The sequence below is a fragment of the Maniola jurtina genome, chromosome 2 (assembly GCF_905333055.1).
Source record: "Maniola jurtina chromosome 2, ilManJurt1.1, whole genome shotgun sequence".
In the NCBI taxonomy this organism is placed as follows: Eukaryota; Metazoa; Arthropoda; class Insecta; order Lepidoptera; family Nymphalidae; genus Maniola; species Maniola jurtina.
In genome coordinates this window covers 17,056,896-17,082,907 of record NC_060030.1, presented here as the reverse complement: position 1 = coordinate 17,082,907, position 26,012 = coordinate 17,056,896, and the positions used below count along the sequence as shown (strand labels likewise).

Below are 26,012 nucleotides of genomic sequence, written 5' to 3'. Positions count from 1 at the left end.
TACAGCTGAGTTGCTGTCGACTGGCAGGTGCATGGGAACATTACAGCTGAGTTGCTGTCGACTGGCAGGTGCATGGGAACATTACAGCTGAGTTGCTGTCGACTGGCAGGTGCATGGGAACATTACAGCTGAGTTGCTGTCGACTGGCAGGTGCATGGGAACATTACAGCTGAGTTGCTGTCGACTGGCAGGTGCATGGGAACATTACAGCTGAGTTGCTGTCGACTGGCAGGTGCATGGGAACATTAATTTCGTCTAGTAGACGTGTAGTATATACAAAAGGGCTGGTTCATTTTATGTGCAAAGGATGGGCCGGCTACCCAGCGTGGAAATGCAGCCAGTATTTTTGACAGCATTCTACAGCAGTATTAGATAAATTTCGTTGTAGTTAAGATTTAAAAAAAAACTACTAAGAGATGTCGTACGTCAGGGCAAGCGGATACAAAGAATTTTTTTTTTAAACTTCTCATGGGTACTTACAGTTGATTTCAGAATCCTCTCGCGTAAAATATTCCGCCAGAGTTTAGGGGTCGTTAAGAAAAATAAATGTTCAATAATTTCTGGCTGGTTGACTATCTTAGCCTTAGGTATATTAGCTTTCATAGAAGTTCCATAGCTTTACCACATGCTTTACCGAATAGCTAGAGATTTTAAGTAAATACTTTGATATATTGTGATCCTTTAAGTGGACCCTAGAAGATAGTTTCTATTCTAGAACAGAATAAGGTATAGCTATATGTATTTGGGCGAGTGCGAAAGGCACTTAGGCTTCGTCCGCGAGTCAGGTCACGATCGCGAGCTCAGCGGTGTTGCGGGGCTGCGGGGCTGCGGGGCTGCGGGGCTGACGGGGCTGCGGGGCTGCGGGCGACAGGGGCTCTGTGATGCTGCAGTCGATGACCGGCGCCTCTGGTGGATCATCCGTGGCTCTTGGATCAAGCTGCTTGTTTTTCAATCTATACTAATATTATAAAGAGGTAAAGATTCTTTGTAGAAAGTAATCTCTGAAGCTACTGAATTGATTTTGACAATTCTGTCACGAGTAGAAAGCAGTGACATAGATTATACCTGATTTTCAAAAAAAAATAGAGATCCTGCGAAATTGTAATAAGCTGCCCGTGCGAAGCCGGAGCAGATCACTAGACCTAAATAAACTTGAAATGACGAGCAACTCTGAAATTGTGACCAATTTTTATACGAAAACTGTCGAAACGTCAAACCATCGACTCATTAACATCTCGTTATTTTAGACCATTTTGGACGATCTCACCTCTGGGTGACAGGGGACGTCAAGGCCTTCTGCACCCGCCAGGTTCCCATCGGACTGTCCCCTGCTACCTATCTGACGGGCCCCGGGAGTGTTAAACGGGTCAAGGTCGCTGGGATTTGACGCAAACAATTATATTACAGACCGTTCTTTAGTGAACGTAATGTAATCAGTTTGATTTTTATTATTTGTTAAAAGGTAGGGCAGGTATTTATACGACTTTGGCTATATGGCTTTGAATAACACCCTTGATACCAAGATATGTACCTATCTGCTAAAAAAAATCGGTCTAAAATGTTTTTAAAAATTTTGGTGAAAATGAATGATGATTAGGCAATATAAGTGAATGTGATTGTCGGCGTGCAACATCGACGTGTGCAAGCGACTGTCGGTTACGTGTTTACGATGTGTTTATTTCTTGTGTGTTTATTGTATTCATTGTTATTTACAACATAAGGTACTTATCTACTCACCTAACACCTAACTATGTCCACGCCAGAGATTACCTTAGTAGGTACCTACATAAGTAGAGGAATAAAATAACGTTTTTAAATATTAAATATTTTATTTGAAAACAAACTTATTCGATTCATGTATACATAAAGTTTCATGTTTTACATACATAGTCTCCGTATTTATACAATAATTTTAAGTGTTCTTCTCTACTTAAACCAATTTATTGTAAAACTTGTCTATTATTATCATTATAATATGTACAATATCATGCTATACAACGTCTCGCCTTCACCTCGATGAGCTCACCAGTGCAGTCAAATCATCCAAAGCTACGTCTGAAGGTTTCCCATTCTCTGACTTCAAAATCGCAATTATAGTGCGTTGAGAATGAAATCCTGTGCTCTATATGACAAAAGTACTGTTTTCTGTATCTACTGAATGTTACTTTTGTCATGATAGGTACTACCATACAGCAAATAGGTATGCCGAGTTGCTTCTCTCTACGCACTATACTCACTACTTACTCAGTACACTACTCAATACATAATATACAAAATGCGAATCAGTACAGAGAAGTGTGAAGGTGAAATTCTTGAATCGACTACAGTTCAAATATAATAGTAAATCTCGTCTCATTAAAAAACAGACATAACTTTGGATGTTTGTGGGAACGCTCCTTACACTATCCGTATCCGTACGTTAAGGAATTGTTAGAGTATGAAAATAATAAAAATAAACTGATAAATGCACTGCTTTATTTCTCATTACAACGATTACAAGATTTCAATGTTTTGTTTTATACAGCAAGATCCCGGAACTGCTAGACCTTACTTCTTTTCTAAGAGAAAATGTACAGGATAGAGTAGTGTTAGTGCACCTACTATTAAATTCTATAAAAAACATGCGTGTATGTGCTAACGGCATTCCGAACCGGTGGTAGATTATTATTTTGACGATTCAAAAGCACTTGTAAAAGTTTAATTGAATAAAAATATTTTGAATTTTGAATTTTAACTTGTGCTGTTTGCCAATTTATGGGTATCAGCTGCTAAAGATACCTATGCAAGACATTGCTCATATTCCTAATGTACATATTTAAGTATATTTTACAGAAGACTGTTACTATTCAATACTGCCAAACATTTTCCGTCAGCAGTGATTTCTGCCAGACGCATTAAAGCTCGCGAGAAAATAACATAATTTATAATCTCATATATCATTATGCATCGTGATGTTATTCAGGAAATGTACATAAACATGCACTCTGGCGGTAAGAAAAGTGAGTAATGTTATTAGTTTTTACGCGCCTTCAGCAATTAGCTGTAAAACAAGTTGTTGTACCTACAGTCAAACTAGGCACTAACACTACTCTATTAGGTACACATGTTTTTTTCTCAGAAAATAAGTAACGTATGGCGATACTGGGATCTCGGACCAATAATACACGTTCCTTAACAAACAATTAATGTTTCTAAATATTTTTGTCAATTTTGTCTTCGTTAGGACAAAATCATTGCATAACATTTTAGCAACTTAATATGCACTGTGATTCAGATAGAGTAATCTCCTTCTTAAAGATAAAAAATACTTTTGAAGCACCTAATCCTCTTTTAATTTAAGACCACGTCAAAGTTAATCCTTGAAGGATTAAGAAATTCTTTTACAAAAACTGTTAACGAGGAAACTGTTTACGACACTTTTCCTATAAGGTATTTAGAATTTTTCAATAATAATTTAACTTTTTCTCTATATATTTTATTACATAATATTATATTCTAATATAATAATATGAGGGTGTGTTTATATAATTACTTAACATCTCGAAACACTTATGTTTTATAAAAATAATAATTAAGTAGGTAAGTATAGGTACAATTTTCACAATCATTTATAATTATATTTTTTAAATAAGAGCAAGATGTCGTCGTTACGAAACTTTATAAATCAGAAATAAATAGATATTTAAATAAAAAATTGTATTGTACATTTTTTATGATCTAAACCTTAATTCATCAGGGCTAAAATAATTACTTAAGTCATAAAAAATTATCCTAGTTCCACGGACTGATGTATAATAATTACAAATAATTCCAAATAGGAACGACGTTATTTTCATTTATGGTAATTAAAGTTACAAATAAATAATTATCTTTATGCTTATAAGATAACTTTGAACAAATACTCGTATTATTTATTCTAATGGAACATAACGAATAAGTTTAGTTCAACGTATTACAGACACCACAGCAATCAAACGTTTAAAGGGTGACTTTGTGCCTTTCCCTCGAGGTTGTCCAAGGATGCGATTGATACCTCTTTTTAAATCGGGTAGCAAAAGTGACCCAAACAATTACAGGCCAATTTCAATTTTGCCAACACTGAGCAAGATATTTGAGAAAATCATGCTCAACCAACTGCTTCAGCATTTCAATTTAAATAAGCTACTCCATTCTGAACAGTATGGCTTCACTAAAGGTCGATCAACAACCGACGCGGCCGCAATGCTGTTAAAGCATATATTCAATGCGTGGGAGGGGTCACAGAATGCCATTGGTATTTTCTGTGATTTATCCAAGGCATTTGATTGCGTTGAGCACGAGACTCTTTTAGTTAAATTGAGCCACTATGGAATCAAAGACACTGCGCTTGGTCTCATTGCGTCCTATCTTAGCGATCGTATACAAACTGTATGTGTGAATGATGTGAAGTCATCCGGATCAGCCTCACTAATGGGTGTTCCTCAAGGCTCTATTCTAGGTCCTTTCATGTTCTTAGTATACATAAACGATTTACCATATGTAGTCCAAAATATTTGCGATATCGTACTATTTGCTGACGATACGTCTTTGATTTTTAAAGTCGATAGAAATAAGGACAATTTTGACGATATAAATGGTGCCATATCTCAGGTAACTCACTGGTTTACTGTAAATAATCTACTTTTAAATGCAAAAAAAACTAAGTGTATTGAATTCGCACTGCCCAATACCAAGAACACAAGTAACATTAATTTAATGATAAATAATGATATTTTGAAAATAGAAGAGACTACTACATTTTTGGGGATAACCTTAGATGCGAAGCTGCAATGGGGCACCCATATATCAACTCTTGCTGGCAAACTAAGCTCTGCTGCTTACGCGGTTAGAAAGATTCGACAATTAACTGACGTGGAGACCGCAAAGATAGTATATTTTGCTTATTTTCATAGTATTATGTCTTATGGTATCTTAATATGGGGTAGAGCGGCAGATATTGGGAGAATTTTTGTATTACAAAAAAGGGCAATACGCGCAATTTATAACTTAAAACCACGCGATTCACTTCGAGAAAAATTTAAGGAAATAGGTATCCTTACCGTAGCCTCTCAATATATTTACAACAACATAATTTTTGTAAGACAAAATATTCTTAGTTACAAGAAGGTTGGCGATCTACACAACAGGCTGACTAGACACCGTAACAGGCTTGCGACTCCTACACTCCGTCTCAGGAAGGTCCAAAAGTCATTTGTGGGAATGGGTATAATCTTCTATAACAAAATTCCTCAGTCAATTTTGGACTTGCCTTTACACAGGTTCAAAAAATCTATTAAAAATATGCTCTTGAGAAAAGCATATTATACTATCGAAGATTATGTAAATGATAAAAAAGCGTGGATTTGAACTTCGATTCGCTCCAGCAATGCGCAGGACTTCAATTGCTTTTATACATGGCATAATATTGTATATCAAATCTTTGAAAAGAGCAACCGCCGAGTTTCTTGCTGGTTCTTCTCGGTAGGAAAGGCATTCCGAACCAGTGGTAGATGCTTTTGACGATTCGAAAGAACTTGTAAAAGTCTAATTGAATAAAAACATTTTGAATTTGAATTTGAATTTGAATTTGCGAACCCAGCAACTCAATCCGATAGATGATAATGTCGATATTACCCACCGCTAAAGTGTGTTAACCAGTTACACTTAAGATAATTTAGAGTTAAACTCAATTCTGACAGGCTGAATTCTTAAAGTGCGAAAAATGGTTCACAGTAGGTACATTAATTAGTTAATGTTGAATTCCCTAAATAATCTGCTGTATAACGACAATGTATTTTTTATAGCGAATAAATTATCATTCAATTCATCTAATAATAAAGAATATGTAAGCAGGTAGTGGGACGTATCTTTAAATTAATTACTGAGTCGGGATAACTTTAGTGATAAAAGGTAAAATACGTAATAAGTCATTGATGAACTTAATATAAATGGGGTCTTCAAGTAATTTATTTCCTAAATCTAAATATCACTTATCTAACTATTTTATACAATTATTTATTCTCGATTTATTTAATCTCTTACAATATACAAAATGTTTGACTGACTCTATGCTTGAACTATCATCGCGGTAGGATGACACAAATGTGATAATCGTAAGATCCCAGGACCGGCAGACTTATTTATTTTCTGAGAAACAAATTGTGTGTGATAGAGTAGGCTAGTGCATACTAATAACGTACGCATATCTACTACCTTGTGCCGACGGTCAATATGAAGGTATCAACTGCTAAAGGTACACCTACTAAACACATTACTCTCTTTTCTTAAAATCTAAATGCTGACTTTTATGTAATGATGCTCAATACTGCCAGACACTTTTCGTTGGCCGTAATTCTGCCAGGCGCACAAAAATAACATAATATTTAATGTTACTTATGGTCTGAGTCGTAATTTTCATATTATGATAACCAAAAAATACACACAAAAATCAGCACCCAGACTTTAAGAAAAGTAAGTACTTAATATTTATACGCATCTTTAGCAGCTCATATCTGCATTGGCCGTCCGCGTCGGCACAAGCTCGCAAATATGCGTGTTACAAGTACACACTAACACTACTCATAATACACGTTTACACGTTTTGTTTCTCACAAAATAAGTAACGTCTTGTGGCCCTGGGATCTCGGACCATAAACTTTTCCGATTTGTCGGATAATTCACTAACTCAGTGTTCAACACTGAACGATAGCCACCGAGCTCATTTACATTCATGTTCAATCCATTGTAGGTTTCCCACGGAAAAATATTTTAATATCACTCAGCAAACCATCAATGTAGAACCAACCAATGTCAAATGATCTCGGTGGCTACCATTCAGTGTTGAACATTAAGTTAGTGAATCTCCCCACTGGGGTGCAAATGTATTGACCGTTCAAGCCCACCCATGCAAGGCGTAAAATGAATCTGCCTAGAGCCGGAACGAGAAGTGTTCGAAGGTTCCGCTGCAGTTTGTTGCACTGAGTCGGCCGTTACTCTCAAGAACTACCTACACATTTTTATAATAGTGAATAGTGTTTGTAAAGACGCTTCATTTCACACAAGAACGTATCCGATGCGTCAGTTAACCTGTCAATACGCTTACTGCGATCAGTATGTATACAAACTCGTTTCTTATTACAAAATAGTATTTACAGTGTAAGGGGAGCGAGTGACGTCAATGTGAGTCTCTGCCCGCGCGCCACCCGTCGTTTTGTACACATACACTCATTTTTTCAAAGACACAATACCTATTTAGATATAAGTTGTAAGGAGGTAGTGAGCTGTACAATTTAATGGTCGGCCGCAGGATCAGAAAAGAATAAACGCCATCTAACTATCCGAACTAGTTTAAACTACGTAACCATACGTCACTCGTCGGCGCACAGCACTGGGCGTTAATAGAGACGGGAGAAATCAGCAAAACAAAAATTATATACTTAAATCTAGTTATATGCTGCCTACTAGGATGTGATGAAGAATGAATCACAGTCTTTTTCATAACCACCAATGAATAAGCGGAGTAGCGCAGACGGGCGGCGACGACGCGGCGTCAGAGAGCAGGCTGCTGGAGTGGGACGCACATCATTTACAGTGACAAGACAATATATCCGTACGGTCCTCGCTCGTAAAAATCTTATTTGTTAGTACTTCAATATAAATAACGGCAAATCATGCACGTGTTCTGTGTTATATCACTTATAATTACAAAATATTGAACGATGTCCCTGCCATAGAAAACTTACTGAGGATGTACCTACGAATGGTGTTCATTAGAATTTTGACAACATTTTTCAATAATTTTCAATGATGAATTTCTTTCTAAATAAAAATAGAATACAATGAACATGATTAGAATTATTTTATCTTTAACTGTCACAAAAATGTCTTGCTAGCATTTTGTAGAGCTCAGTTGTTATTATTTTCGTTACCAAACGTTCACCAAATTATATCTGAATTCGTGTGAATGTTTTGCCGGTATTTGTATTTCAAAAACATGAGAGTATCACTCATGAATGAATTAATTGGTACTTAATTAATCGAAAACTAAGTTTCCTTGGGATAAAATGTGGTAGGAGATGATGGCAGCTGGCACACGGCGCCTGGCGCGCCGCATCAGCTGGCGAGCAGCGCGGCGCGCAGGCGCGCGTGCAGCGCCGCGGCCGCCAGCAGCGCCAGCACGCAGCGCCAGCTGTCGGACAGCCCCGCCGAGCCCGTCTGCATCGCCGCCGGCCGCTCGCCTGCCGCACCACAACCACACGTCACACGTTATAAACAGTTGCTGTTTGTTAAAATGCATTGTTGCATTGAATATACCATAAATTCAGCAGAACAGCGATTGAGATTGTATTGTACTAATGATTGATACAGCTTCTTCAGAAGCTTCTTCAGAATCTTTTGCAGGAACTTGTGTCGAAATTCTGGACTGTTAACTTTTCCTAATTTAGTTAAAATCTCATAGATACCCACTTATGTCCTAATGATTTGCATTAACATTTTCTTTTCTGTGTTTCACCTGGTCTGGTTGAAGGAAGGGAAATCCGTTAGAAGCGGTCAATTTTAGACTCGTGGTACCTGTAGGACTCGTCAATCGTGACGCGCCACAAAATGATGACAAAGTGCGCGCAGACGCACGTGATTGCTGCCCGTGTGTATCGCTCCGAGGTGTCCACGGTCCAGCTCCTCAGCGTCACGCTTCCAATATGTCGTCATTCGTAAAGAGGCTACAGGAGCAGCGTAAAGTGCAATCAATGCTCGAAAAGAATCGGTCATCATCAAAGTTGCCAGGCCCGCCAGTTCTTACTTATTTTCTGAGTAACAAAATGTATGGGATAGAGTAGTTTTGGTGTGTATTTGTAACGTACCGCCGGCTTAGGTTAGCAGATACTCGTATGCGTGTGTTAAAAGTACACACTGACATTACTCTATCCCACAGATTTTGTTTCTCTGAAAATAAGTAACGTCTGGTGGCACTGGGATCTTGCTCTGTCGATGTCGGTCGAGGTAGTGCGAAGTGAAGGTCTCGTACCGTTGAGCACGTGCACGCGCACGGCGGCGAGCTCGGCGTTGGAGGGCGCGCAGGAGTAGCGGCCGGAGTCGGCGGGCGTCGCGTCCTGCACCAGCAGGTACGACGTGGTGGCCGCGCCCTTCTCCGTCACCACCGACACGCCGCCGCGCGACGAGTCGTACGATATCACCTGCTTCAGACACACCCGCGCACATTCATACACCGCGCTCGTGCTGAGCCCCCGTGCGAGCTGTAACCGACCGCGCTGGCGTCGCAGACTCGGCAGTGAGTCGTGACGCTGGGCGACGTCAAAACTAGGCTGTTTTAGGCCAATATCTCACTGGAACACCATGGTAGCGCCCTTGGTTGCGCCACCGTCGTATCTCGAGCTTCCAAATGAGAAACACCAGAGCAGACATCGTGGTGAAAACGATCACCTCACATCAACAATGTACACGCGGAATAACATCGTCACGTACGAACAGCGTGAGGAGGAGCATTCCTGATGGTTGAGTGAGGGAGCTCTATACAGTTAGTGGCACCAGGGGGTGATCTCAGCTGCTGCCACCAAATTGGTTGCGCAACCAACGAGCGCCAGGTGATATACATTTTCCTCCATACATTTTGATGGTAGGACGGAAGATGGTGGTTGCGCCGCCACTGGTGTCCTAGTGAGATAGTGTATTACCACGTGATTACAGGGCTCACAAACCATTGCTACTAATATTATGCATCGGCTACTGTTACAGCTCGCATATTTTGACAATACAGTTTAAAAGTTATGATTAAATATAACTTATTTCTACACCTAAGTACTTGCCATTACTCTTGATTCTATTTTAGCTAAAATAGAAGAAACTGTGTAATTTGTATATTATACTCGAAAGAGTTATTATCAGATGTTGTTGTATTGGCGATAATATTTTCTTATTTAATACAGTACCTACGTTTATCGCTCCATCCCTAATTCGATCCATTGACAAAATTGACCATTAAAATAAGGTAGTTAATTTACACTATTAACACTCAAGTGGGTCAAATTCTATCAACGTCAGTAGTGAGTACAAGCTATCAGATATGCGCACGCAGGTACATACGAATACTATTTGTTCCACACATTATGTTTTATTTTGCGGAAAATAAGAAACGTCTGGCGGTCCTGGGATCTTGCACTATTATATAACTACAAAATAGCAAAACGTACCCTAAATAAGTCAATTTCTTGATGAACTTTTTGATAAAATCCTAAATTCTCTTGCAGTCCTTGCAGATCACAAGTTAAATTAAATTTCCAGTAAGTTTAAGAAATTGTAGGGAAGGAATTATATAGTGCCCGCACCAAATACAAATAAATCAAAACTATAGCACCATATAAAGAATCTTGAATAACTTTAATAGTTATATCGTGTATGTTGATACACGAATGTATGTACAACATTTTTGTCATGCTTAATTATTGCCAATTTTTTATTCTCAAAAGTGAGGCCCGAGTCCTCTGACACATACAGTGTCAGCAGCGTCTCCTGTCTCCTGCCAGCGTCGCAGCACGCCATGGATGTTCGCACGTACCTGACGTACCGCTATCAGTCAATCTCTTAAGAGGGCTCTCTCCGTCACTCGTTTCATACAATCGTAGTTCCAATTTCATTTGAATATTAAGCAACCAAAGTAAATGAAATTTTGCAGACATATTCTAGAAACTAATATCTATGTCTGTGGTTTTCCAGATTTCGGTTAAAATATTCGGTTTGAAAGTTACGCGGTCTTAAAAATTTACATACAAATCTTTGAGCCCCTGTAATTTTAAAACTACATATTTTTAGAAAAATCTAAAACACCACAGACACAGATATTAGTTTCTAGAATATGTCTGCAAAATTTCATGGACTTTGGTTGCTTAATATTCAAATGAAATTGGAACTACGATTGTATGAAACGAGTGGAAACGAGTGACGAGTGAGCCCTGTTAATAGCTCTTCTCAGTAGAATCTACTTTCCGAAAGACACACTTTATATAACGCAATTCAATAACAGTTGAAGCGTGCAATGCAAAGTGCTGTTTCAAACTCTGTTGCAGCATAGCATCCTCTATAGAGTAGGAGCCAGATAAGTTCTCGAACCATTCAAAGTTCCATTCATGACACCTTTGCCATTGACACTAATTGCCGCTCAGTTTGGATTGGCTATTAATTCGCGCGATGCGAGTTGTCGCGTAACTCGATATTGTAACGACCCTACATTTTACACCAAAGTGTTACCAAAATAATATTTAAAAAAAAAAAAAAAAAAAATTGTATTAAAATTTTTACTTCAATTTTATCAAAATCAGGTCAGTGAATACTTGTAGAGATGTACTTACACATACAAACATAAAATTAATTTTTGAATTTTCGAAAAGAGGCAAACACCGTTTCGCACGTCGGTGATGCAGAGACGCGATCGACCGCGGTCGAATTGCGTTGGCGAGTGATGTGTGCGCGGGCGTCGTAGCGCTCGGAGCAGAGTCGAAATCAGAACGTGAACGAAGTAGCTCGCACAGCGGGACCGCGTGCATTTGCGTCGGCGGGCGGTGCCTGCGCGGACGTCGTAATGCGTGGAGATAATTAATTTGTTTAAATTCTGTACTGGGGCGATACATAAAGTTTATATTAAAGAATACTGAGTTGAGACTCGGACCAAGTTGGTGTTTGGAGAGAAACATTCTAAGCAAACACTCGAATAGAAGGGACCACTTTAATTACACAGATATATTTGTTATATAGGGGCGATACCTCCTAAGATCTAAAAGCGATTTATGTTTGAACTGTTGACGACGTGGCTGCTCAGGCGGGGAGAACCGCGTGTCCTCCGGATGTTCGGTGATCTTTGCTTGAGATGGCTTTCGGTGATATTAACTATCTGACATATGACAGAGCGCGTTGGAAGAAACTTATGCGAGGGAGAACCCTGGTGCCTTTGATGCTTTGTCAATCCTAACTGAGGAGAGCCCTAGTGTCTTAGGCGCTTTGTGAATCCTTTGCTGAGATGATTCTAATGTGCTTTAATAACAGACTGACCACAGAGGGCAGGTAATGCTGCTGTTCTGTTTGTATTCTGACATTTGTTGGAATACTTAACCGCCTTGTGGTGGTTACCCAATATTAATAACATACCCATACAAAATTACGCTAATGCAATTATATACTGAAGGTTGGGTTAAGGCCTGTGGATATTCCCGCAGCGAGTCTGACCCGTCCTTGAAACCTATTACAGGTCTGTAGTGGGAGGGCACCACTATAAAAATGCTATTTCAGCTTCGGCTGCAACGTGGGATCATAAGTGGCACGCACCACTTCCTAAAGTATGCTTGCATACGCTGCGCTGTTTATTTGGATGATGACGTGTGTGGGGGGGGAGCTACTGTTCATTGGTATTTTATGTGCCATATTGATCTCTTGATTTATCGAGGGTCCCAGTATGACGATGGGATACCAAGGGAAGGCAGAAGCTCACCGTACGTGGCGTGGTGGAGCTACGTACCATCATTCACTCTAAACCCCTTTTACGCCAACTGGAGTGAATGATGCCGCACACAACTTCTTCCTTTCCTAAGGAAGAAGCACACTCACACACACACGTCTAATAAGTAGGGCTCTATGTGAAGTGTTGTCTTGTAAGAGCAGTCTCATGATCCTTTCATATTTTAATGCGTTCCTATGCGGAACACACATTTTAATTCTCGAACTAGCACTTGTCTCACCATACCAAATGCTAAATAAATATTCATACACAAACAACACACTTTCAATACTCGAACTAAGTACGCACTGGCAATAGTCTTGCCGGACCGAATGCATGGGAGATGTTATACACAATCACACATTTTCAATACTTGAACTCCGTAAAGTCGTTTAAGTCTGATGAACTCATTATTTCCGACGCTCTAAAAGTTCTTGGTTTATTATGGACACAACATCACAAAGGGTCCTACCGCTATACGATACACGTGCCACTTTAAAGAAATTGTTTTAAAATATAATCTTTAGAAAGATCCGAAGGAAAAATAGGGTAGAGTTTTTTAGGACCCCGTTAGTTCAGTTACAATATGCATTGCTCTTTTCTCTCGCAGTGGGGGGGGGGGAAGGGGGGGGGGGAAGGGGGGTGTTTACTGACGACATTTGAATTTGTAATACTAATGAAGTACGCCGTTCGGAATAACTTATTTGCATGCGACACGTTTTGAATGCAGCGCGTGCTAGCTAATACCACGATTAATTAATTTTATCAGATAATACGAAGTTTATGAATAAACTTTGTATTTTAATTTATAGTTTTATAGAGACCTCAAAATCCATTCTTAGTTTTATGTTACGGAGACAATCTACATGACAAATCTCAAGCTTGTAATCCTTGGGATTTGAATTATAGGAGTACGTTGAAATATTGTATGTCGAAGTGGTGAGGCCTAGTGGTTGGCTTGAGATGTTCTCTTGACCTTATTTATACCAACTTAAGATATGGGGTCTGGGGTAACATAGCTCAAAGGATTAGCAAGCTGAAGTGGCAATGGGCAGGTCATGTCTGTCGCAGAACCGACGGCCGATGAGGCAGACGTGTTCTGGTGTGGAGACCGCGTACCGGGAAGCGCAGTGTGGGACGACCTCCAGCCCGCTGGACCAATGGAGCGCGCGCTCTTGGAAAGGCCTATGTCCAACAGCCTGTATGCATCCAGCATACAGGCTGTTGGAATGGAATGGAATGGAAATGGGCTAACAGGATGATATTATAACGTCCTAGCTACTTGCGCTTGTACCTAGTTATAGTATATAACTAGTAGGTGTGGTGAGAGGTTGACACAGCGACAGTGCTGGCGCGCTGTGATGAAGATGGAGTCACAATGCTTAAGACCTTCATTTACACAATTTCGCCGCAGTTTCAATTTATACGTCCCGCAAGTTCTTGACTTTAATTTAACTTGCGAGCTCCTCGAACGAGTAAATGCGGGTTTTTTTTTTAATAAGAAAGTTTGTGTTTGCAGGGTAGGGCACGTTTTACTGTTTAAACGAACTCTTCGGTGAATTTGAGTCGTGTGGCATAATTTCTCCTGGGTTCGAGTGCAACTGCTTTTTGCAACATTTTTGTTATTTGAACACTTACTATATAGTGGTTCCACGTAGTATTCGTGTATAACATTGTTTCCGTTGATGAAGACTCATATTTTGTATTTGTTAAGAACACCCTTTCGCTTTTTAAAACGATGGGAGTTCAGAGTTCATAAACTAATGGGTGAGTTCGTGTACCCTCAATATCTGAAATTGTTAAAGACTCATTTGTACTTGTTAAGAATCTACTTATGGATAAAACTCCTTCGTTTTTGGACGAGATAGAAGTAACATAGATTAATGAATGAGGTCAAACATTCTAGGTAAGTATTATTACCGAGTATGTCTGTCCTCGCTATTCTTATCGTCTCATCACGTAAGCTAAAACAGTTGCTACATAATTTGGCCTTAAAAAATTAAGCTGCGATATAAAAACGGATTGAAATCCAAAGTGTAGTGTTTCATAGCATAACACTCAACGGTTTCTGTGTACTACATAATGCCACTTGGCTTTGTATCAAGTGCCACGTGTACTCTACACCAGTACCGTGTATTCGTATCACTGCGCACACACATTCGTTAGGCCAAGGTCAAATCTTGCGAAAAATCGCACACTTGTCTCCACGGACACTTCGCGTAGTTCCATTTGATTTGTCCCTGGTCTTGAGATATCATAACGCTGTGTGTATAACAAACGCGGGGCGCATTTCAACACGCCCGTATGTCGCAGATTAATTTTTTAAGTCTAAAACTCAAAACCGCGACGAGACGACCCATTGGTAAAAGTTGCAATGCTTGATAAAATACGTTCAAACTAAGAAAGGGGAATTGTGTCCGCCATATTGTGACGTCCTAGCTAGAAGTATATTTTAGTTCAGTATCATTTTAATATATACTTTCAATAGACTTCTTCTGGACGTCACAACCTGGGGAAACGATGGATGCGTTATAGCGTACTTGTGGCAAGATTCGCGTCGCAAGTCTCCCAGCGCTGGATTCATTTTCTCGATGTGAATTTGTATCGCGGTTTTGAGCTCAGTTTTAAAGCTAGTATAATAATCTATTTCTCCTTAGCCGACTTAAAAGGTAAACCAGAAGCTTCTCGCTGAAATACGTGAGAGACGCACTACACGCGACCCATACGACCCTGTTACCGCGAACTGACAATGAAATCATTATAGAAATAAAAATCTAACTTCAGAAGATCTAAAGCGCCGGTCGAATGGTCGAATGACGTCGCTTACGAGTTTCTCCGAGAAGGTTTCTATGATTCATCATTATCATCGGTTGTTCTCGCAGAGTGAGGACTGAGGAGGTTTAGTTTAAGTCAGCCGAGGAAAGTTTAGTAGGTGTGGTAGGAAGGAGTGGAATGCATACTTTGCGTCCGCTCACCTCGTCCTCGTGGTACCAGAAGATGTAGGCGGGCGGCTCGGGGCTGAACTGGATGAGGCAGGTGAGGTTGATGGTGGAGCCCATGTCCACGTGCAGGTCGGGTCCGCCCAGGATGCGCGCCGACGGCACTGCAACAGCGACACCCATCCGTTACCGGCTGGCAGCTCACACGTTGCGTTACATACAGAAATTCTTTATGGAATCGAGTGTAAGCTTTTGCAATGTGACTAGCTGTCTGTCATTTCATTGGATAGATGTTTTTAAATTCCGTAGGAACTCTTTGGTTTACCGGAATAAAAATTAGCCTATGTAACTCTACAGGTCTAATAACTATATCTACTACTACTATATACAGAGTCTCGTCAACCCGTTGCGACGTTATTGAAGGACAAACCAACAAACAGACACGCTTTCGTATCATAGTAATTATGGTTAGTGATTAGAATAATCTTCAGATTTACCATAGTGCGTAATTTTACACAATGTATAAAACATTTATTAAGTTGAGATTATTGACGAATTTCTGAATGACAAAGTTAGTTGAAGCAATTAGTTTTGTAAGTAGTCCACACTTGTCTTTTTTTTTAATTGAAAATATTAGAAATAACTTAAGCTAACGTCATCTAATTATTATAAAAATCATGCCCACATGGAATGGTGCCAAGAATACTGACTGCATTTCTGCGCTGGACAGCCAGGCTGATCCGTTGCGCAAAAAGTGAGCCAGCCCTTCTGTCACCGGATGAGGCTATTAATCGCGGTGAAATGTCTCGTAATTTGTTTTAGCACTAACATGACATTTGCGTTTCTTACATACCGATATCTATGGAAGTTACTAAACCTATACCTACTTAAGGTAATGCTGGCGTCAGACGCTTGCGACAAACAACATGCAAGCATCGGCTAACACAGCGTTTAGCTTGCCTGCCATTCAAACGCGTTCCGGTGCTTGGTGTTTGGTGATGTTTTCAACTGGCTACGCGGCTCGGGTTCTAGTATATCGCTTGTTGGTGGTGCTTGTAGTTTGCTGTTAGCGTTGCGCCGTCATTGTTATCGGACTTGTGTTTGCCGCTTTTTTTGAACGGAAGTGACGTGACATCTGTTGGTAATGTTTTTAGGGCCGCGATCGTAGCGCCACCTCGGAAACCTATCTTTTGAATGGCCTGCGAGAGTTCTGCTCACTTTGGTTCGGTCGATCTTAGCGTGCGGACGTGTTATATCAATTTGTAATTTATTGCACTAACTTAGTTTTGTTGAGTATCAAGCCTTAATCAAGCAATAAGGGTTGTATTTATTCATTCTTATATTTTTATTGAGTTTCACTTCTGGTATGCTAATACCATGACATTTTGGATTTTTGAAAGACTAAAGTATCACCGCAATGGAGGCATGCTCCTCGGAGGCGTCGCCAGCAGCGCCCGGGGACCCCAACACCCTGCAGCCTGCACCGCATGATTGCTGCGTTAAAGCCAGCACTGCTGGTATGAATTTCGTGAATGTTTCGTGGACAAATTTTAAAATCTATATAGATATTAATTTTTTTTAAACTGCAATGCTTAAGTGACGTAAGATTTCTTTCTCAATGTAGGTAAAACAATAGATAACTGTAGCGCGTTACCGAGGCTCGTGCCAGACGTTACCGAATGTAATGTAAAACAATTTGCTGCGCAAAGTGGCTCTTAATGACGCTCCATTCTTTCAGCCCCGCCCGCCCCGCCCCGCCCCGCCGCGCCGCCCGCCCCGCGCGCCCGTGGAATTATGACGTCATAAAACAGGGACTTAACTGACGCGGCGCCGCTCCTATCACCTAGTGTTATTATTTATCAACACTAGCGAGGATCCACGATTTTACTCGCGAAACTACTTTATTGCACTAATAAGTAAGAAAGAACAAAAAATTACAATTTCACAACCTATTAGATTTACACTAGTACTACTTGATGAAATTTTGGTCAATTCAATAACTAACTGGGGAAGGATACATCTACTGTTTATCTCGGGAAAGCAAATACATAGAAATCCTAAATTATCACAGGCAAAATATAACGCTTCAAGTTACCCACCCATTGTAATACATATAAATAAAAATAAATAAATTAACTTTTATTTCAGGCTATAAGACCCATAATTGTGTTAGTATGACAAATCACTTAAAACTATGTTAGTAGGTACTTATTTCTAGCTTAACAACTAATTCTATAACCAAAAAGCCCGAGGGAGCCTCTTGGCGCCTATGTGCGTACCTCCCCAGCACCTCCAGAGAGGACTATCTAGTTTCCTGGGCTCCTATCTAGTTTCCTACATATCCCACTAGCTGATACCCGTGACTTCGTTCGCGTGGATGTAGGTTTTTTAAAATTCCCGTGGGAACTCTTTGATTTTCCGGGATAAAAAGTAGCCTATGTGCTAATCCAGGGTATAATCTATCTTCATTCTAAATTTCAGCCCAATCCGTCCAGTAGTTTTTGCGTGAAGGAGTAACAAACATACACACACATACAAACTTTCGGCTTTATAATATTAGTGTGAAGTGTGATTGGGCATCCTTCGGTTACAAAACCCTGAGAAGGAACGGTTCTCTAATCTATACATTTTAATTGAGAGCATCTGCAAAGGACGCAGTTGCATTAGACTAAATGGCGCAAGTGTTGGTGCAGTCGGCGAGAGCTGGCGCTGACGGTCGACACGCTGGGAACAATGGCGGTCGTCGGTTACAGCACTGGCAGGTTTTGCGGCGGGGCGGGGAACGACTGAATCATCCAAGTGCCAAGTTAAACTTACTGTAAAGTGAATCGATTTCAGGTTTGCTTGGTTCTTTGTTTCATTTGTCGCCTAATGAGCTTCGGAAGTCACGCCCGTCAGAAAACACAGATATGACTACAGAAGCTCTATGACATTTTCCTTCATCGTTAGGACTATGTAGTCATCGGACTGAGAGTTTTGTATAATGTTCTCAAAAACGTGTAAGTCTAGAACTATTGTGTTTCATGTCCCCGGCAGGGACTATTTGGGGTCAGTTCCTACGAGATTTTCAAAAACCTAAATCCAAACGGACAAAGTCGTCTAGTAGCTTATAAAACTAAACACGGAACAGACACAAAAGGCGTCCGCCGTCCGCCGCGGGCCGCGCCGCTTTGTTAGTTTATTTAGTAAATAAGCTTAGTTTAAATCGTTACTTAAAAAAAAAACCATTAAATTGAGAACCCCTTTCTTTTCGGAAGTCGGTTAGAAATAATTTGCGCCTCAACGCCACTTCATTTAGAAGATTATTTAAAAAACCACGTAGATACACTGAGCGATCCACGAACTTCCTGACAAGTAACAGAACTTGAGTTTTGAGTTTGTGGCGCTCGGGCTTCCCCGCGGTGATGTACGCGCACACTGAGCGGTGTTTAGACGAAGCTCCCTGCTGGGGTACTGACACTATCACAAGTCACAATAACTGTTTTCGCCCCAGTTCCCAAAACAATAAAGTTATTGAAGAATTGGAAAGATATTCAATCAGATCTGTTTGTCGTCCAAGGACTCCTACTTCCTAGCTTAGTTCAGCGATTTCATCCGTATGACTTCACGTTTTTGGAAGAAGCAACAGCTGATTATCATAAAAATGAATATTCACATGAAATGTTCGTTTGTATTCGTACCTACGTGTTTGCAAATTCTTACGAAAACGCATCCGAAGCGCGGTTAGCCTTATTATAGTCAAGAGTTGAGAAGTGTCAGATGTCGACCAATCGAAAGGTTTGTGGTTAGATAAAGCTATTAAGTTTGGTAGTGGGTACGTGCTGATATTTTACACAATTCAGAATTAATTTTAGGCATTTGGCAATTAAAATCAATAAAAGATAGACACGACTCGAGTTAGAAAACTCGTTTGTACAGCGCGCCAATAAATCAACTGTACTACAAGAGATCCGATCGCTTCGCCGTCCGCCGCAGCTCGCCGGCTCGGAGCGGCACGGAGCGGCACGGAGCGGCATGGAGCGCATGCAGCGCGCCATCTGTCACATTTAAAGCTCGCCGTCGGAATAAAAGCTGCGGGAGGTTATTGAATTGGTGATTTTTCCGCTCAGATTTATATTTGCGGAATGGCGGCGCGGCGGTGCGTGCTGCGGACGACGGTAAACGGTTTAAACCATTTTTATACACCTATTGGAGAAATAACGACATTTTCTTAAATCGGTTATCTGGAGGCATTTTTCTGGCCTAAAAGCCACCCTGTTTTATAATATTATGATTCACCTGGAAACAAAAATCTAATAAAATGCAAAGCCGCTTTGGAAGACGTCTTTAAGCTCTAAGGCAGGGTAAATAGTCCAAAAAACCGTTAGACGTTGGAGTCCCAAAGTGCTAAAACGGCAATATCGCAGCATTGGCAGACGTGAGACGCCCATTAGCTGGACAAATGACATCAAACGAGTCGCGAGGAGTCTGGATGCAGGAGCGGCAAGATCGCTCCGTGTGGAAGCTCACAAGAGTGGAGAGACCTATGTCCAGCTGCTGGAGTGAGCATCTATTGGTTAACGATGACAAGGAAGAAAGAACTTTAAACTTAGCTTACCTAATTCTACCTAAATTACACTATACGTTAAACCTTTGGAACAAATGCATGAATCCCAAATAGGTAGTTAACAATGTGTTAGGTAAGTGTAGAATCACAGCGAGTAGAAATTGAATGCAACACATAATCGGGAGGTTGGTGGAGTAGCGCGGCTGGCGCGGCGCCAGCTGCAGCGGCGCGGCGGAGCGGAGTGGAGCGACGCGGAGGTGTCCGCGTGCCGAGCATCTAAGCGTTACGAGTTATGAGCGGCAAAGTGCTCGATAATGACGGTTCCTAATTGGCTTTTGAGATTTTAGATTGCTTGATGACGTCTGCCGCAAATTTGATTTTAAACGACAGCCCAAAAAAGGAGTGTAATGTTTTCAGGGTTCATATAGGTATGGTGCGTTTCTTTATTTCACCATAACTTCTAAATGCCTGAACAGATTTCGATGTAGCGGAGTATTGTTAGAATCCTTACATCATGCCAAGTGATATCGGCTATATTTTTTTTGAAAAAAAAAGTCGATATAGTGACTGTACGGTGCCATTTTAGTTCGTATTTTGGCGGAAAAATCCTGTTTTTTAATTTTGACTTGTTGACATTGCCGCTGTATCAAATTAGTGTGGGATTTGCACTATCACTACACATTTCATCTTATACTCCTTTATTAGTGTACTTACAGAGTTCAAGATTCAGTGTGTACCTAGTGGCTAAGTAGCAGGGCGGCGGAAATCTAGACAAAGTGTAGAGCGTGGGGGAGGGGCACTTAATCTCCTCGGGTCAAATACTAATTGTCGCTCTTTGTTACCTAGAGCAAGGCGTTCCGTGCGAGATCATACATTTTGTATCCCATCACAAGTGAGTTCTTGTAACGTAACAACTCGTAGTACGACAATTGGAGGCAAAAGTTCAATTTTTCTCGCAAAAGTAAATCGCGTTACAGAGTATGGAATGTTTTGACAGGGTCTTCGCCGCGGTTGCAGGTATCGACACTCATCTGACAGTGTGTCGCCCGCCCTGCCGCCCGCCGCCCTGTCCGCCAACAGCCTGCCTGCTGTCAGCGGCCGCCTTCGGGGCTCGGATAGAATGCGAGAACATTTTTGCGTTTGAAATGTCTACTTTTCACTTATTAACTTGTTATAGATGTTTAATATCCTCCTGCCGCAAAGATATCATGTAGCCCAGTTATTCAGTAATGAAGTAATAGAAATTGATATGCTTGATATTCATAGACTAAGAACAGAAAAACGTACTCCACTAAATACCTACTTTGACCATCTTATATTTGTAAGTAAATGTTTTGAAAAATAAATGTTGTTTTTTTGCTTGGCTAGCAAAAAAATAATAGAAATGATTACCATACTTAAAGCAGTGATAGCCTTGTTAAGAAGAGGGCTGATAGCCTAGTAGTTAAGACGTCAACCCTCTTTTCGAAAGGGTTCTCCATGATATTCGCAAAGGTGTGTGAAATCTACCAATCCGCACTTGGTTTTAGAGGACTGTGTGGACCCTTCTTATTCTGAGAGGAGACTTGTGCTCAGTAGTGGCCGGCGAAGGGTAAATGATGATGATGGTGATTTGAAGTGATTTCACCATTCCATCGAAATGCACAGTCCTGTTACACTGACCTATGAAAATAGTATTCGTATAGCAGTAGTGGTCGTATGTATGTTCATTGTTCATAGCATGTAAGACATTCGTTTCTCTCGCACTGCTCCGACATTCCCCTCGGAGTGCTATTACAGCAGCGTGACACTTCAAAGCGAAAAATTTAAATTCCTAACGTTTTCAAATAAAAGCGGAATGCCCGCGGCGATTCGAGCTGATATTTCCATCATCGAGACATAGATGGACTTTGTACAGAGGACACTTGACTTGTATCGCAAAACTGCCTCGATGTATAGCCCTCCATACACCCTGAATCTACGTTCCAATCTAGTCTATACAGTCAGCAATAAAGCTGGCTTTGCACCCGTCCATAGCCGCTTGCCAGCCAGTGTCACTCGGGCTGATATAAGAATTCTAACGATAAACCATTTTACAGTTATGGTGGAATAAAGAAATCCTGAAAACATTACACACCTGTTTTCGGGCGATCGTGTAAAAATGGATACAAAGAAGAGAGAGAAGAAAGGCGAAGAGGAATAAGAGACGAGAGGGTCAAGGAAAGAATGAGAAAGAGTAAGGTGGCGCGCATTGACTAAAGCGAGAAAATTGCATACTGTTGGGAGCTAGATGTTTTTCGTCGGTCGGAGCATAAGTTGGAATTCTGTTGGCGAGTGTGTAGGGAATCTTGGAGTTCACTCGGAATTCGTGAATTCTATTCAAAAACGGCAAGGGTCCGGCGAACATATAAGTCGGATTAGAATACATAAAAATCCCTTTCTGCTCAACTTTGCGAATCGTGTTCATCCCTCCGAGAGCCCTTTCCAGCCTACAATGGATGCTACTGGTTTAATACTATTATATACGCTTTGTAGGTTATATTCTAGAGTGAATTAGGTCAATTGGTAAACGATATTAACATTTTCATTCTTTCGTGTTGAGCTTTTCCATACTATTCAAAAAGACGAAGAAATCTGCAGTATAGTATGTAGGAGAACCACAATGATTGACATAATCCAACAATTTGTGAAGCTAAGTTTAACCTGGAAGCTCCCACTTAATAAGACCACAGCACTTATGCCTCCGTGGCAGGGAGGTCGTTGAAATATCCATTAATAATTTAAAAAAAATCAATTAAAAAATGTTTATTTGTTTAAGTAATTAAAAATATTTTATAGCAAAAGCAGAGAGGGTCGCGTCGTAGGTGTTTGAACGTTTGCTGAACCTGTAGCCATCAAAGCTTCTTTCCGTCGACGGTGGAAGATGGCTTTTGATTTTATAATACATCCACCCAGTCTTACTGTTAAGGCTCTAAGTTCCTGAGTAGAAAACAGCAGCGAATATTGTTAAAGCTATTTCGGACGACAAAGTATAAGTAAAGCACGAAATCCTTATCTAGGTACATTTCCAACATTGCCATACACGGAGTATGCACGAGCAGGCGCCATCATGTGCGGTCATGTTCTCTTTACATGTTTCCTTTTAGCGCGTGTCTGAGGTGAGATTGGCACGTCTTCTGATCTGCGCTATACACACGGATTTTTGTTTGATATCGCACACATCCGAAGCGTCAGTGGCTCATTTCTTCGGACAAGGGCGGCGTCACTTATTTTTGTAATCTGCAGCTTTTCTTTATGATTGTATTCTTGCGCATGAATTTTGTCAATTTTTACATGTAAATTAGAAAGTACATGATCTCGCGACTTCGTCCGCGTGGATTTAGGTTTTTGAAATCCAGTGGGAACTCTTTGATTCTTCGGGATAAAAAGCGGCCATGTCAATTTTTGGAGTGCAAACTACCTCTACACCAATTTTCAAAAAATTGGTTAAGTGGATGGGCCTTAAAGAATTCCGTAAGAATTCATTGATTTTCCGGGATAAAAAGTAGCCTATGCCCTTCTCATCGGTTAAACTGTGGGGTCACGAAAAGCTAACAGACAGACAGACACACTTTCGCATTCGTATGAAGGTATGGATTACTATCGCATCTTGAATAATTGCATCCCCTGGTGACCGAAGCACAAAATAAAGAGGCACAACACTGCAACACCTTTGATCTCGCGGCAAATGCCGACCACGACGACTCGCTAGCGTGGGGCCGACACGGCCAGTTTGGATCACTCTTTTGTCCCGCACTCGAGTACCGCACGACTGCTGTCTAGACGGCTTGGTCGAACGTCTCTGTGTAATACAATATCTGTGGCTGAAGCTCTGAAGCGCTGCGCGGCGCTCTGCCGAAGCGCCCGCGCCGCAGAGCGCGCGTGCTCGGCGTACTCTGCAATTTTACTCTCTACTCTACAATCTCCATGATCTCGTTACTGCCAACTTGTATATTTGCTCTTTGTTTATTTCCCTTCCTTCCTGAATCCCCAGTTTGTTTTATTTCAACTCCGCTTCAAATATTGAAAAGATTTTCATTCGAAATTCTACTTTTAATAATTTTAATACTCTCATATTGTGGCTCATTTGAACAGCGATCTTTTAAATTGCTACGCGTAGTTGTGCTCTGGTTTATTTTAATTTAAACCGCAGTCGTGTCTCGGATTGTACGAATAAAAACGATGCGCTCCCAGCGAGTAACATTATGTTGCGCACTTGAACTATGCTTATGTTTTTAGTTGTTATAATTATTGTACATCGGGGACTTTTTGAAGATAGATGTGAAATATGTGTTAAAATTAATTTGGATAAAAAACCTGTTACAGCTTCCTCCTTTATTCAGGGATGCAAGTCAGGTGTAGTTCCGCCCCAGGAACCTACCGGGCCCCAAAATAGACGTCATAATGTTAGTAGCCCGCGTCGCTTATTGAATTAGAAGACGGGGGCTATTAGTGGCGCCCCGCTCGCCCCGCTCGCCCCGCTCGCCCCGCGCGCCCCGGCCGGCCCTTTGACAGCCGGCCCGTGAAATTGCCTCTAATAATAATGTTCCAGTTGTACCTCACCGGTCCGCGATGCTCAGGGTTTATCGTACTACGCTGGCGAGTTACTTCGGACCCATTCTTTGAATTGCTACGTAGATTGACTGTTGGTTTGAATGTATGCTCTTAAGAAGTTACATGATGTTAATGGACGAAAAGATATTAAAATTTGATTCGTTAGTGTGAAAATAAATAACATAAATGGATTGAATAGAAATTAGACGATTATACTCACAAAAAGTAGCGTAAAGTTTTAAGGGCATGTGTATGAATGGGATGTTGTAAATCATTTAAAGCGTTGGACCGTGGAAAGCTAGCAGGCAGACAGACAGACACACTTTCGCATGTATAGGCATTATTATAAGTATGGATAAGTATGGATTAGTCCCGCTACCCTATACATATACATATTGCGCGAGGAGGTGAAAGGAGGTTATGATTGCCCTCAAGTGTTAGGTTGCAGCAGCTGGCGCGGCGCCAGGCACACACGTCACACACACACTGCCACGAGCACCAGCAGATATATAAATATAAACGGGACCTACTTTTCAATCGGTTTAAGTAAACACTGTTTAGCCTTTTCCTATAGATTTATTTATTTAGGTCTGATTTTCTTTGCTCACGCTAAGAGCATGTTTAAACTGATAGACGCCCACTGCTGTACGAAGGAGTCCTGCAAGGATCTCTAAAGAAATGAAAGAAGAGCTCCTGTTGTCAACGACTCGTTCTAGATCGTCCGTTTACCTAGAGTTGGGTCGTTCAACGCTCTAGCGAGACCGCTATTCAAGCAGCTCGGAACCCCAACGTTTACCAGTTCTTCAAGCTACGTGCCCTATCCATTGCCATTTTAGTTTCAGGACTCGTTGAGCTATGTCGGTTATTTTCTGGTTTTGTTACGGAACTGTTTATTTTCCCGAACATATCTCTCTCCACCACCCGCTGTCGAGTGACCTTGAGAAGTCGTATTGTAAGGCTCACATTGTAGGTAGTTCCTAAAACAATATGATTACGCCGCGACTATAATCGTAAATGAAAGCAGTGATGAGGCGACATTTGACCATATTATTCTAGGAAATTCGTACCTTCCTTACTCTTGTTTTGTGGATACTCAAAGGTTAGTAGCCGGGAAAACGGACACCGGATGGGTGTCTACACCTTATCGGGAATCAGAGCGTTTATTTCTCATCATTATGCGTAGGTATGTTAGCGTCAGATTTCTAAAGATCGAATATCTTCGCTCGCTCGGAAACCCTATAAATTCCAATTTATGCGTTAATTATGAAGCTGCGGATTGAATAACACGGTACAGAAAAGGGGCTTGTAAAAAGCATAAGGATGACTTGTATAAGAACTCAAGAGGAGCTCGAATTTCACTATGCAGGTTGGAAATATAATAATAGTAGTAGGTAGTACTCTATCAATAATATAATTTTAATCTAATATAATATAA

The 26,012-nt window shown here is 40.8% G+C and overlaps 1 protein-coding gene and 2 long non-coding RNA genes across 3 annotated transcripts in view; 1 reads left to right on the top strand and 2 right to left on the bottom strand.

Moving 5' to 3' along the window:
- Positions 1-1,815: 1,815 nt before the first annotated feature.
- On the top strand, positions 1,816-25,973 carry LOC123870552. The gene is made up of 5 exons (XR_006797094.1): positions 1,816-2,028; positions 4,906-4,908; positions 12,275-12,281; positions 15,592-15,596; positions 25,963-25,973. It is a non-coding gene; the product is annotated as an uncharacterized LOC123870552 (long non-coding RNA).
- LOC123870545 (zwei Ig domain protein zig-8-like) overlaps positions 3,616-26,012 on the bottom strand; it is a 406,654-nt gene continuing 384,257 nt past the window's right edge. The window contains exons 6-9 of the mRNA XM_045913905.1: positions 15,496-15,623; positions 9,044-9,215; positions 5,614-8,255; positions 3,616-4,033 (exon numbers count right to left, since the gene is read on the bottom strand). Coding sequence (XP_045769861.1) covers positions 8,131-8,255; positions 9,044-9,215; positions 15,496-15,623 — 425 coding nt within the window. The 3' untranslated portion in view covers positions 3,616-4,033; positions 5,614-8,130. The remainder of the gene's footprint in view (positions 4,034-5,613; positions 8,256-9,043; positions 9,216-15,495; positions 15,624-26,012) is intronic.
- Positions 25,566-26,012, bottom strand: part of LOC123870557 — an 18,474-nt gene continuing 18,027 nt past the window's right edge. The window contains exon 3 of the long non-coding RNA XR_006797095.1: positions 25,566-25,579. This is a non-coding gene — a long non-coding RNA (uncharacterized LOC123870557). The remainder of the gene's footprint in view (positions 25,580-26,012) is intronic.